Raw genomic sequence first — 15,488 nt, 5'->3', positions numbered from 1 at the left:
ATTGCTTAAGGTGAAGTTTCTCCGAATAAGTCCAACTACTTTCGAAGCTTTGCTCGCAATGGATTTGTAGTGGTTGGTGAATTTTGGCTTACTGTCTATAATTACTCTGAGGTGCCGCTTAGAACATGTTTTTGGTATTAGACTGGAGTTAAAGCTATAGATTGACTTGAAATTCTGTGGTCCAAGGCAGAGGTGGGAGCTTTTGTTTGTAATGACCTCCATTTCAAACGTCCTCATCCAATCAGGTTATCTTGTTCAAGTCAGTACGCAGTTCTTGAATTTCATTTGGGCATTTGGTAGGTCTAAAAAGCTTTGTATTGTCAGCATAGAGTGCGATATCTGAGTAAATATTGTCAGGCAGGTCATTTGCAAGAATATTGAAGAGCATGGGCCCGATGACGCTGCCTAGTGTAATACCGCTAGATACTTTTGTCACAACTGTGCTAGTGTGGCCATCTACTTTCATCCTCTGAGTTCTGCCTGCCAGAAAATTCCTCTAGTCGCTGACACCATGGCAAGTGACCGCTTCAAGAAGATACAATATTTATTTCGAGTTAATGACAGCTCCAAAGCAATCAGGAAGGGGAACACAGGATACGACCCTCCCTTCAAGTTGTGACGGTAATATGATAGGCTGCGGGAGAATATGTGAGAAACTCCAAACGAAGAAGGTTAATCCGTAGATGAGCAAATGGTCCCATTCAAAATTTGTCTCAGTTTAAAACAGTATATGAAATACAAGCCCCACAAGTGGGGAATGAAAATATTCACGAAAGCCAGAGCTAGGGATATAGTGTATGATTTCAAAGTCTATAGCGGAAAAAAACCACCATTGGGTCTGATCTTGGTTTTTGGCGCAGATGCGGTGCTTCGTCTGGTTGAAAATCTTCCGAAGAACCAAAACTTCAAGATTTTCTTTGATAACTTTTACAGCGGCTCTAATCTCGTAGAAAATCTTCAGCAAATGGGAATTGGGTCAGTTGTGACAGTGAGAATAGACCAAATGCGGAAAGCGAAACTCCCAGCTCTAGAAGAAGACCAAAACATAAGAAAGCTGGGAAGAGGATCAGTTGATCGGTGAAGTGAGCAACATTCTAGCATTGTCATGACGAAGTGGTACGACAATAAGCCTTTCATCTCATTTCATCACACGCCGGGCCTGACCCCACTGATCAATGCAAATGATGGGACACAGAGAAACAGGCTCAGATCGACGTGACTGGACCTCATGTCGTCAAAGAATATAACAAGTTTATGGGGTGGTGGCTTGAGCTACACGTTGGTCGAGCTATATTGCACTGATATCGAGAGGCAGAAATGGTACATCCGTCTTATCTACTACTTTCTGGACGTGAGTGTGGCAAATGCTTGGTTGCCTTATAATCATTATAGGGATGCCGAGAAGTCTCTGCTGCTAGTTCGCTTTTCTGCTGACATTGCAGACTGGCTACTGAGAGGTTAATTGTGCCTGAAATGAGGGAAGGGAGACCGTCAAGTGGGTCTCCGGTTACTTCCCGACCCCAGAAAAAATGAGGAGTGATAGCGTTCCTAGTTCCAGCGTTCGCTAAGATAGCTTTGTCAACTGGCCCAAGATGGTCGAAGAACAACAGAGATGTAAGTCTTGTGCAAAACACGCCTAAACTTTTGTCACGTGTCTGAAGTACAGCGTGCACCTTTGCCTCACAAAAGACAAGAACTGTTTCAAAACATAAATTATTGAGAGGACAGTTTCATTATTTAGCTGATGTACCGTGAGTAATATGATATATTTAAAATACAAAAATAAAGTTCCTTCTTTCCAAAGATAATTCCGACTTCCTCTATTTAAGTCTAAATCTACTTTCAAAAAAAAGAACAGTCCTTAATCAGCAAAGAGAAAAATTGAATCTTAGCCTCAGACGAAGAATGGCGCTATACAGTTTGAATTTCGCCGAAAAGAGTGGTAATAAAAAAACTGCAAAATACAAAATTTTCGCAGGAAGTCTTAAGCGATAAGAGTGTGAGAACGTACAAATCATCAACAATATTTAAGACCGATTATTGGACGGAGGGTTTGTCCCACCTCAGGACTTGGGCCATTTGTGAGTCGTCAATTTGAGCATAGGACAAAAAACTACGTTTGATAGTGGGGTAAAAGTGCTTTTTGGAAGGTATTCGTAAATCAGATTCAGGATCATTTAGAGCAGAACTATATTGGCGTTCAGGCATTCTGATTCAAATTATTATGCAGTTATTGTATAGACTTGGTTATTATTTGCCGTCATTTGAAGTGACCCATTGCTGTACACCTAAACACGTAAGTCTCAATAAAACCATTACTTTTCTATTTTGTGCTTATTTTATTTTATATGTCTGTATCTTGCCAAAAGAACAGTAATTAGTTCGTGGGTCTCCAAGGAACCTCCCCAGGGAATTCGATCTCCAAAAAGCTCGAGGAAGAAGTTACATATTTATGGCTGTATATTTCATTTTCCCTCAACAATTGAGGGTGGTGCGGTTATAAATTTAGTTCACTCCCTATTGCTGTGGCGCAGGCCTTGATGGCACAATCTTTAGTGCTATAAGCGGTGCTATCGGAGAACTTATAAAGTGTAAGTTCACGGCTTTTAAGCATAATATTACATTTGATGCCGTCAATATTTATGACCACAATTAAACCCAGTCCTTTCTTTTATCGCTACAAATTTCTCTTTTATCGCTACATATGGCGTCGGTCGTTTTTTCTTTTATCGCTACAAATGGCGCGTCGGAAATTGGAGAAAATCATGCAAACTAAATACTCTATAAACTTTATAATTTAAATTTAATTATTGGAGAGATACAGACATATAAGTAAAGTGATTAGGCCTATAACCGCTAAGCTACTGCAGAAAACCCTTTAAAATATCTCATAGGAGATAATAGCCTCCCCAAAAATAGGTTAAGTGTAATAATAAATTTATTTTGAGTTAATTCAAACGCAAAAAAAAATGTTGGAAGATCTAAGCGATTTATTAATGGCGCAAAAGTTGGTCGTGAAAAATATAGAAATAGTAAAGTTTATCCCGCAGTATAATGTTCAATCAGGTATTGACGAATTTAATATCCAATTGGCCCAGTTTGTAGAACTAACAAAAACAGAGCTAGAAATGTTAGTCGATATGCTTCTATTACGATTAAAAGGCCAGGCCTTAACCTTTCTAAAGCAGATTGAACATACTATAGGCGATGATGCCAACATGCCAATAAATACGGTGGACAAATTGTTAAAAGCATTTAAAGACAGATTTATCTAAACCAGTTCCATAAATACATTAAAACACGGAACGGTGTGCTTTGACTATTCACAAAATTTAAGAGAATATTTTGATAATATACACATTTCAGTACAGACAAAGTACGGAAGAGGTTCAGGACAACTGTATGAAAAAGTCATACTAAATACCTTTTTGCAAGGGCTACACCCAAAACTATATAGAATGGTAATATCCGAAAATATTCAGACGTTGGATCTTGCAGTTCAGGAGGTAGAGCGATTGATCGAAGTTGATACGATGGTGGCTAATCACAGTAAAGCAAAAATAAATAGCCTAGGCGAATCAAACGCAAACATGACCTTCAAGGGCGATCAGGTGTCTCCAAATCTCTTTTCAAGGGATAACTCCCCAGTGCCACAAAGAAATAACACGCAAGAGCCCGCTATGCAGAAAACAGTACGTTTTCAGCCTATCAAACAATCCAGTTATGAAAATAACCCTACAATAATAAGATGCTATAATTGTAATCGTGTTGGGCATATCGCGAGGGAGTGCCGTTATGTTCCCAATAGCACACCAAGAATTGCTGTCGGCAGTAGGCAAAATTATGGCAACCATTTGTTCGGACGAACAAATTTTAGCGCCGGTGGTGCACTAGGCTATAGCCTGGGAAGATTGCGTTAATCAGTACCTTACAACGCGTACCAACCAATTTTGTATAACCCTCCCCCCAATAGAAAAATTAGTTACCGATTTGAAAACCCAAATAATCGCCAAAGCCAATATAATGCGAGAATGGTATATAGAAATCAAGAAAATATGCCGACGGGAAATGAAAATTTTGCGAGCCAACGGCATTGGCAGTCAGCGCCAGCAAGTGGCACTGACGCAAGACATAATACATGGTGAAAGCAGACAGATGTAAATGAATTAGATATGTCTATTGAGTCTCATATGTCTGAATATCTATTACAGGCACTGACGCATGAAATAAATCCTCAGGGAAACGTTTCAGGCCCCTCAGAAATATAAATTGGACCCAGAGGGTGCCCAGAATATTTAATAGGTCCAAACTTATGGTAGTACCGTCTTGTAGTGATAGTATTAACAAATTACCTATATTTAATGATTTTTGTGTGGCGAATGTTTACTTTAAAGCTTTGATTGACTCTGGTGATACGATTAGTATCATAAACTCATACGTATTTAATATGTATCCTCTGCATATTAGGTGACAGAGGAACCCTAATAACCCCAATCTAACTAGCGTGAGAGGGCTTAAATTGGATACAAAAGGTTTAATTCGGCTTAATGTAAAGAGGGATGATAGAATCTTTTCGACAAATTTTATAATATGCGATAACTTTCCGTATGAAGTCATTATAGGCCCAAATTTTTTAAGGTGTAATAGAGTACTAGTAGTCGTAGCGAACAAAAGGCTTTTCTACCCGGCTAAGGTAAGGGAAGAAATTTCTACCTTAAGAAATCGTAACAGAGGTTACGAAGACAACGTAACAATAAATAAAATTTCTGGCGGTATAATGTCACAATCTTCTGAACCTCATGTCTCGCAAAAAGGACATGGCATAATCAGAAATTTGTTCAATTATTCTGAAAGACATTGCAGAGATGAAGTAAATTTAAAAAATAAGGGTATTGAATCTGCGAAAACAAAAATAGGAGATATGCGACAGTACAGGTCAAACGAAATAAAAAAAAATAGCGGAATTATGGAAAACATAGTAAAACCTACATTGACGCCGCAAGATGCCGCAATGACTCAGCGTAGCGCCAGTATGAATCTAATAAACAATGAAAATAAAGAGAAATATTACGGATTCGTGATAAGGAAAACAAAAGTCCTTCCCAAAACGATGCAAAGAATTCAAATATCACAGATGATGGAACCAGTGGATAGCAAATCTGAAATATGGTTTTAGATACCGTCAAATGAAATTCCTGAAAAACTACTATGTGAGGAACAGATTATATCTTATGTACCGTGAGTGAAATGCAATATATTTAAAATACCAAAATAAAGTTCCTTCTTTCTAAAGATAATTCCGACTTCCTCTAATTAAGTTTAAATCTAGTTTCAAAAAGAAAGAAAAGTCCTTAATCAGCAAAGAGAAAAATTGCAGTTAGCCTCAGACAAAGAAAGGCACTATCCAAGCTTTGGATTTCGCTAAGATAGTGGGTAATAAAAAGACGCTACGCACAATATTTCTAAGGAAGTTTAAACTATAAGAGCCGTGTGAACGTTTGAATCATCAGAAATAATTAAGACAGATTATTGGACAGAGGGTTTGGCCCGCCTGAGGACTTAGGCCAATCGTGGGGTAGCTCCCACAGCACATGATCAGGATTTAGAATATACAAATCTATTGCTTTTTACCTGTGTTTATTTCATTTTATATGTCTGTATCTAGTCTAACGACAGGTAATTAGTTTGCATATCTCCAAGGCTTGTTCCCAGGGAATCTGAACTCCAGATAGTTCGTGGAAAAGAGGTTACATTTATATGAATACACATTTTATTTTCTCTCAATAGTTGAGGGTGGCGCGGTCATAAATTTACTTCACTCCCCATTGCTCTGGCGCAGGCCTTGATGGCACAATCTTTAGCGCTATAAGTGGCGCTATCGGAGAACTTATAAGGTGTAAGTTCAAAGCTTTAAAGTACGATATTAGATTTGACGCAGTCAATATTTATGACCATAATTAAGCCCAGTCCCATAAAATTTTTATCGCTACAAATGGCACGGTCGGAAATTGGAGGAAAATTTGCGAACTAGTTAGGCTATAAACCTTGCAATTTAAGTTTCATCAATGGAACGATACAGACATATAAGAAAAGTGATTAGACATATTGCCACTCAGCTATTACAGAGAAACCCTTTAAAATATCTCATAGGAGATAATAGCCTCCCCCAAAATAGGTTAAGTGAAATAATAAATTTATTTCGAGCTAATTCAAGCGCAAAAAAATGTCGGAAGACCTACGTGATTTATAAATGGCGCAAAAGTTGGTCGCGAAAAATATAGAAATAGCAAAGTCTATCCCGGAGTACAATGGTCAATCAGATATGGACGAATTTAATATCCAATTGGCCCAGTTTTTACAACTAACAAAAACAGAGCTAGAAACATTAGTCGACATGCTTCTATTACGATTAAATGGCCAGGCCTTAACCTTTCTAAAACAGATTGAACGTATTATAGGCAATGATGCCAACTTGCGTCATGTCTTAATATCTATTACAGGCACCGACGCATGAAATAAATCCTCAGGGAAACGTCTCAGGCCCCTCAGAAATATAAATTGGACCCAGAGGGTGCCCAGAATATTTAATAGGTCCAAGCTGATAGTAGTTCCGTCTTGTAATGATAGTATTAACAAGTTATCTATATTTAATGATTTTTGTGTAGCAAACGTTTACTTTAAGGCTTTAGTTGACAGTGGAGCTACGGTTAATATCATAAGCTCATGCGTATTTAATATGTTGCCTCTGCATATTAGGCAAAAGAGAAATTTTAATAATCCCAATTTAACTAGTGTGACAGGGCATAAATTGGGTACAAGAGGTTCAATTCGCCTAAACGTAAAGAGGTATAATAGAATCTTTTCAACAAATTTTATAATATGTGATAACTTTACATACGAGGCATTTATAGGTGGAAATTTTTTAAGGTCTAATAGAGTACTATAAGACGTAGCGAACGAAAGGCTTTTCTACCTGGCTATGGTAGGGGAAAAAATTTCTACCTTAAGAAATCGTAACAGAGGTTCCGAAGACAACGTAACAGTAAATAAAATTTCTGGCGGTATAATGTCGCAATCTTTTGAACCTCATGCCTTGCAAGGAGGACAAAGAATAATCAGAAACTTGACCAATTATTCTGAAAGACATTGCAGAGATGAAGTAAATTTAAAAAATAAAAGTATTGAATCCGCAAAAATAAAAATAGGAGATATGCGACAGTACAGGTCAAACGAAATCAAGAAATTAGCGGAATTATGGAAAAACATGCCAAAACCCAACGTGACGCCGCAAGATGCCGCAATGGCGCAGCATAGTGCCAGTATGAATCTAATAAACAATGAAAATAAAGAGAAATATTACGGATTCGCAATAAGGAAGACAAAAGTCCCTCCCAAAACGATGCAAAAAATTCAAATATCACAGATGATTGAACCAGTGGTTAGCAAATCCGAAATATGGTTTGCGACCCCATAAAACGAACATCCTGAAAATCTGCTATTTGAGGAACAGATTATATCTTACGACAAAGGAGAAGGTTTTATTTGGGTATCTATTAAACACGAAAATGACACAATTCTAATAAAAAAGGGACGCGTTTAGTTCAAATCCAAGTTATCTTGGAAAATGATTTGAATAGATGGGAGAATTCTAAAAGAAACCTTGTTAACGGCATTAAAACCGCATTTAACAAATATCCTCTAACTAAATCGCAATTTTTAAACAAATTTAATATGGATTCACTACAACCTGACAACCTAAAATCTTCAGTGAAAGGGTTACTTGATGACCTTATATTGGCTAATATCTCTTCCCAGGTAGATGAGGCAGTGGTTAAAATGAAAGAGGAACAGACATTCATGCAACATAATGTCACTATCTCTTCAGATAATAAGGATGCAATCAAGCAGGAGGTGTATGCGGGCCTCAACCTAGATCTTAGTAATCTAGTGGATAAAACTCTTGAAAGCTATAACAGACACATATTTTCTGTTGAATCTTCATTGGCTACTTTAGAGTCATCCACGATAGACCTTAAAAACTCTTTCCAGCCTATCCAGTCCAACCTGGCAAGATTAAATGACCGTTTTGAACAGCAGGCTTTGAGCAACCAAATTATTGTCTTTGGGGTGAAAGAGGAGACCTCTATTGAAAACACTGAAAGTCAATTCCTGTCACTATGTGCTGGGAAATTTCCTGGCATACCAATTATTCAGTCTGATGTTGTATCAGCCAAAAGAATTGGCAAACCATCTGCAAAACCCAGACCCATAGTTGTTGAATTTTGCAACTTACGAGTTCGTCAACTGCTTCTCAGACAAAAGAAGGATTTGAAAGTATCAGGGATTCTATTTCCTGAGACGCTTACAAAACCACTCTTACAACTTCTTTGATATACCAAATCAACGCTTGGCTTACGTAATGTTTGGTCGAGTAAAGGTGATATCCTGTATAAAACCCAATCTGGAATAGTGTTTAAGTTTAACGATCAGAATGAAATTGATTTATGTGCTGCAAATGCAGAAAAATTAAAGTGATGGATTTAGATTTATTTTCTTATAATATATTGCATTGTTTCTGTAGAGATTTACTTGCTGTTCTTAAAATATTCCTCTATTATTCTTTACTGTCCTCACATAATTTTGACTGGTACCATATTACACTTTGTGCCAATAGTTTGGATGATATGTCCCTTCCCACTAATATTTCTTTATGTTTGTTTGTGATTCTGTCACTTTCATGTTGTCTGATTTACATTATATTCTTGTCGTGTCATTATACTTGTAACCCACATAATATCAACTGGTCACACATTATAGTTTGTGCTAATACTTATAATAATATGTGCCTTCCCACTGATTTGTCTTTATGTTTGTTTATGATCCTTTCACCATCATGTAGCTTGGCTTCTATAATGTTTTTGTCATGTCAGCACACTTGCAGCTCATATAATTTTCACTGGTCCTATATTGCATTTTGGGCAAATATTATGAATCATATATGTTATCCCTCTGTTATTTTTTTTTATGTTTGTTTGTGATCCTATCACCTTTATGCAGGCTGATTTCTTTCATATTTTTGTCATTTCAGCATAATTGCAGCTCATATAATCTTGACTGGTTCCATATTATACTTGGGGACAATATTTTGATAAATATGTGCCATGCCACTATTATTTCCTTATCTGGGTTGGTGATCCTATCGCCTTCCTGTAACCTGAATTCTATCATATTTTTCTGATGTCAGCACACATGCAACTTGCATAATTTTGACTGGTCCCATATTATATTTTTGGTCAATATTTTGAACCAAATATATTTGAAATTATATATTTGAAATATATATTTGAAATTCTATCATATTTTGTCATGTCAGTATATATGCAGCTCTCATAATTTCTTACTACCCATAGTATACTTTGGGCTAATATTTGGAATAATATGTGTCATTCCATTGATATTCTTTTATATTTGTCTGTGATCCTATCACCTTCAGGTAGGCTGACTACTATTATATTTTTTTTTTCATGTCAGCATACTTACAGCTTACATAATTTTCTGGTCCCACATTATAAATTGGGCCAATACTTTGATTCTACTTTCATTCTACTGATATCTCTTTATGCTTTTTGTGATCCTCTCACCTTCATGTAGCCTAACTTCTATTATTTTTTTGTCAGTCCAGCACACTTGCAGCTCATGTAATAGCAACTGGTGTCACATTATACTTTGGTCTAATACTTTGGATAATTTGTGCCATCCCACTTATATTCCTATGTGTATATTTATTATGCGTGATAATTATGGGTGATTTCTCTTTTCTTTTGAATTCGTCTATTCTTAATTCGGTTGTATTTGATCAACTAATTAGGGCTGGTAAGCAAGAGACTCACACGCTTGACCCTCTCCTTGAATCTATGGTTAATTCTAGCTGTAATTATCACACTACCATTGATTATTGTGATAAAATTATACCCTCACTGTCTTTAAATAGTAGCTTTAATGTATTTTGTTTGAATGTGCGTGGAATAAGAGATAAGTGGGATAGTCTGAAATCGTATTTGTGGTCTGATAATTCTTGCCCTTTGGATGTAATAGGTTTAACAGAAACATGGTTATCTGATGGTGAAAATTTTACAGCCTATGATATGCATGGTTATGTTGCTGTCCATATCCTCAGAATGGTAACAAAGTGCTCAGGAGGTATTTCTTTATTTATAAAGTCTGATATTGAGTTTAGAAGAAGGTCTGACCTTGAATCCTTGCTTACATCAGTAGTGTCAAATAGTAGGACATTTTATTCTCTTGTTATTGATCTGAAAAGCCAGTTTGCATGTGAAACTGTTTGTTTGTTTTATAAGCCCCCTCCTTTTCAAACACATTTGTTCTGTGATTTGCTTGATCAACTTTCTTGTATGGGGTCTTTCTCTAAAAAACATATTTGTGTTTTGGGAGATTTCAATTGTAATATGTTAAATATTGGATCAAGTGATGAATGTGACCATCTCTTTGATGTGCTTTCTTCTGCTGGTCTACTTCCTTCAATTTTTTTTCCTTCTCGTGTTGACACTACTAGAAATTCTGCCACTTTAATAGACAATATTTTCATTTCTCATTCTTCTAATTTGAAGTTTACTTCTGGTCTTGTTTTCACTGATCTTTCTGATGACTTCCCTATTTATGTTTCACTTTTTGTGCCTCAAATTGAGATTGCTGTGGATGAGCAGGGTGAGACTTCTTTTAGAACTTCCACAGATAAAGAAATTTCTAACTTAATACATGGTCTTCAGAGTAATGATTGGTCTAGTGTTCTTGAAGCTAATGATGTTGATTGCGCAACGAATCAATTTTTGTGTCGTATGGGAGCTCTGTTGGATAAGCATTTTTCTCTTAGAAAGAGGCCAAGGAATTCCATACCTTAATGTCCATGGATGTCTAGAGGTCTGATCAATCCTACACATATGAAGGCGTCTCTGTTCGAGACTGCATGTAAAAGTAAGACACAGGATGATCTTTTGAAGTATAAACTTTATAAAAATGTGCTTACTTCTTCAGTACGTTCAGCCAAAAAGCTATATTTTTCGCTTCGAATTGATGAGTGTAAGGGGAATTTGCGACAGGTTTGGACTGTAGTTAATGAAGCTCTTTCCTGCAAGAAACTCAAACAGTCCCCCCCCCTTGTCGCTACAGGAAAGCTGATGGATCTTTCGTGGACAAAAATTCTTCAGCAAGCGCGTTCAATTCGTATTTCTTCTCACTTCCTTCAGTTCCTAATCCACCCTACAGCAGAGTAAGTAGTTTTCCCTTAGAAGAAAAGTCATTTTTAATTTTTTATGCAGTGATACCGAAATTTCTAACATTATTTCTCAGCTTTCAAGTAGCCGTTCAGTTGATGGTTTTGGTTTGAGCTGTAATGTTCTTAAAAGAATTGGTCAGTATGTTTCTAACCCCATCTCACACATAACTAACCTCTCTCTTTCTTCTGGTGTTTTTCCTCATTTATTTAAGGTTGCTAATGTTGTACCTGTAATGTTGTAAGGTTGCTTCCTGTAATTTCTAAGGTTGTTGAAAAAGTAGTGTATTGTAGACTCTCTTCTTTTGTATTTAGTACTAATACGACTGCAGGTAATTCTTTCATAACTAACTAACCATCAGTATGGCTTTCGTTCCAGTTTTTCTACCTTGCATGCACTTTCAGATGCAACAGAGCTTGTGCGTGTTAACCTTGACAAGGGCTTTTGTGTTTTGGGTCTATTTCTTGACTTTTCAAAGGCATTTGATATGGTCGTTAACTCTGTTCTTTTGTCTAAATTATCTTAATTTGGAGTGCATGGAGTCCCACTTGAATGGTTTAGGTCTCACCTCGCAGGGAGATCTCAGTATGTTTCGGTTAATGGTACTTCTTCCTCTTCCTTGCCTATTGTAAAAGGTGTCCCACAGGGTTTTGTGCTTGGACCACTTTTGTTTTTAATTTATATTAATGATCTTGTTGATGGTCTTCATGCCCTTGTGCACCCTATTCTTTTTGCTGATGACAGTAACTTTTTCATTGCTGCAGTGGACCTGCCATCTGCCATTTCCCTAGCTCAAGGTCTCCTTTATAAAGTAAAATATTGGTGCTGGTCAAATGGTATGACTCTCAACAGCCAAAAAAGTGCCATTGTACACTTTAGAACCCCTTATCGTATGAGACACGCAAGGGAACCAACCATCCTGACTTATGGGAATGATATTATACCGCAAGCTACTATACTGAAATTTCTTGGTGTGTATCTCGACTGTTTTCTTTCTTTTAAACCCCATATAACTCATACCCGTTCCCTTGTCCTCCGCCAATCTTCAATGTTATACAGGGTTAACTCATTTCTTCCCCCTGATGTTATGCTTTCTCTTTATTATGCTTTTATTTTTCCTTGCCTTTCTTATTGCTGTTCTGTCTGGGGTAGTACTAATAAATCTCTTCTCTGCTCACTTCAACGAACCCAAAATAGGGCAGTGAGGGCTAATTTTCTTTTAACTCGGTTTTACCCTTCCTCTGATCTTTATAATTATACCGGAATAGCTCCGATGGATCGTATTGTGGGTAAAAGTTACCTTTATTTAGCGCATTCTGCTTTTCTAGGTACACTTTCACCGTCTCTGTAGCAGTTTTTCTTTCTGTCAGGCTCAGGTAGGTACTCTTCTTTTTTCTTAGCTCTTATCGCAGGTTCATTTTACCTAAGCGATCATCAACAACAGGTCAGAGGTCTCCTGTTTATCATTTTATTTTACTATGGAACTCCATCCCTCTTGATGTCCCTCTATCTTTTTCTGCAAAGGCATTTTCTCACTGGGTATTTCAAGTATAGTATTATCCCCCTTTTTCCTTCTTTTTTGCATTCCATCCACATTTATATGTCTTTTTTTTCATTCAATATATTTCTCTGATTCTTTTTTTTTATATATTTAATCCTTTTTTCCAATCTCTTCTTCGTTTATATATTTTTTTTTCAGTTATTTGTGAAGTTTACTGTTAATTCTCCTATTTTCATAAATGTCTCTTATCCATTTTTTTTTTATGTGCTTTATAATAGTGTCTTATTTGTTTTGTTGGCCCTTTACAAGCTGAGATTCTTGGGCGTGTATAAATTTTAAGTTTGTAATTGTTTTGTTTTTTTAGTATTAATAAATTGATTGATTGATTGATTGAACAAAGACAAATGCTTAGACTTGCAAACACCAAACCAGACATGCAAACAAATAGAATCAGACACACAAACAGAGAAAGACAGACACTTTAGACATTCAAACCAACAATGACAAATTCTTGGACTTGCAAGCACTAACCCAGATATGAAAACAAATAGAATCAGACACACAAACAGAGAAAGATAGACACTTTAGATATTCAAACAAGCAAAGACAAATTCTTGGACTTGCAAACACGAACCCAGACATGCAAACAAATAGAATCAGACACACAAACAGAGAAAGACAGACACTATAGACATTCAAACCAACAAAGACAAATAGTTGAACTTGCAAACACCAACCCAGACATGCAAACAAATAGAATCAGACACACAAACAGAGAAAGACAGACACTTTAGACATTCAAATCAACAAAGACAAATTCTTGGACTTGCAAACATCAACCCAGAATGCAAACAAATAGAATAAAACACACAGACAGAGAAAAACAGACACTATAGACATTCAAACCAACAAAAAAAAATTCTTGGACTTGCAAACAGCAACCCACACATGCAAACAAATAGAATCAAACACACAAAAAGAGAAGGACAGACACTTTGGGCATTGAAACCAACAAAGACAAATTCTTGGACTTGAAAACACCAACCCGGACATCCAAACAAATAGAATCAGACACACAAACAGGGAAAGACAGACACTTTAGACATTCAAACCAACAAAGACAAATTCTTGGACTTACAAACACCAGCCCAGATATGGCAACAAATAGAATCAGACACACAAACCGAGAATGACAGACACTTTCAACATTCAAACCAACAAAGACAAATTCTTGAACTTGCAAGCATCAACCAAGACATGCAAACAAATAGAATCAAAAGTATTAAAAAATGTGGAGGCCCAGGGGTACTTGGGGGCCGGGGGCATTTGGGGGCTGGGGGTTCCTTCGGGGTTTGGGTAGGGGGGTCGATGTCCATTGGGGTTGGTGTAGGGGGGTTGCTAGGGCAGGGGACCTCACAAGACTGTTCAAATGGAACTTGTGTATTATAATGACCACAAAGTTTCACCCTCAAATCATCTTCTAAATCATCTTCTAAAATCATCTTCTAAAATGCCTCAAACGGTTTCGCTTAAATCATCTTCTAAAATGTCTCGAACGGTTTTGCCCAAATAATCCCCTAAAAGTAATTTCTGCGTGTTCCATTGTTTTGGTCAAATTTCTGCGTGTTCCTTTCTGTGCTGTCACATTTGAAATTCTTAGGAAACCATTTCCCGCGTTAATCTCTTCATCCACAAAAAAATATATAGTCGACCTTTCCAAAACAAAACTATGCTTTTACAAATTGAATAAATTTTTGGATTTCTTTAAACCCACCAAAAACTCAAAAAGAAACAGAATAAAGAAACCCCGGGGCAAGTATTGTGAAGCAGAGATGAACTTATTGCACTACTACGTATAGAAAGATATAATGAATAAAAAATGATGTTTAACCAAAATTAATTGATATAATTTATCAATATTTCATCAAGAACGTGGATGACACGGGAGCAATGACACTACTAAGTTTACTCCTGAAGAGACAAAATTAAATTGCCACACTTTGTTTCTGGCAAAGAACACAAAAATGATTTCCAGTGACCAGCGAATCAACGAGCGATTTTCAGCGATTGTTTGAATTACTTTGAAATGAATTACTTTGAAATGGATAGAGAATTCAAATTAGTTTGAAATTTACGGTCTAAATAACAAAAGACAAATAAAGACAACTCAAGTAGTTTCACGTTCTGGATTATCCCCCCCCCCCTGAAAGTGGGATTCCTAGACTGTCTACATAGTGAATTTTTCTCTTGGTAGTGACAACCCTATACATTGCACAAGGTTGTAAAATATACATGATAAACTTGAAACTCAACTTCGAAACTCAATTTTTCCCCTGCCCTGCCAATGTTACAATCACCTAGACAGCCTTCTCAAGCGTTTTGAAAAATAAAAATAAGCAAGGAATGAAAATGCTACAATTTTATTATACTTTTTTTTCGTTTTTTTTATTCCAATATTCACGGCGCCAGGTACTTCAAAGTATCTGATATGCCGCTATTCATTTACCTCTTTCAATGGCCTCGAGGTTTTAAATGTCTATTGAACCTTCTTTTGAAAGTGTCAACAGAGGGATTTGCAGGGATAATATCCCCAGGAAGATCGTTCAAGATAGAAGTGCAACGCCGGATGAAGCTGTTCCTCAAGTACTCGGTTTTCGGCGTATCCTCCTTTAGATAATTGGACCGAGCTGTGTGCC

At 36.8% G+C, this 15,488-nt stretch overlaps 1 protein-coding gene across 1 annotated transcript in view; it reads right to left on the bottom strand.

Moving 5' to 3' along the window:
* Positions 1-1,331: 1,331 nt before the first annotated feature.
* The window catches only part of LOC148939283 (uncharacterized), a gene marked incomplete at its 5' end in the record, with an annotated part of 20,949 nt that continues 6,792 nt past the window's right edge, over positions 1,332-15,488 (bottom strand). The window contains 1 exon segment of the mRNA XM_089106832.1: positions 1,332-1,679. Within this exon segment, the coding sequence (XP_088962958.1) occupies positions 1,332-1,679 (348 nt within the window).

The sequence above is a fragment of the Artemia sp. Qi Xiang Cuo genome, chromosome 21 (assembly GCF_049724085.1).
Source record: "Artemia sp. Qi Xiang Cuo chromosome 21, ASM4972408v1, whole genome shotgun sequence".
Lineage (NCBI taxonomy): Eukaryota > Metazoa > Arthropoda > Branchiopoda > Anostraca > Artemiidae > Artemia > Artemia sp. Qi Xiang Cuo.
This window is presented reverse-complemented; position numbering and strand designations above follow the sequence as displayed.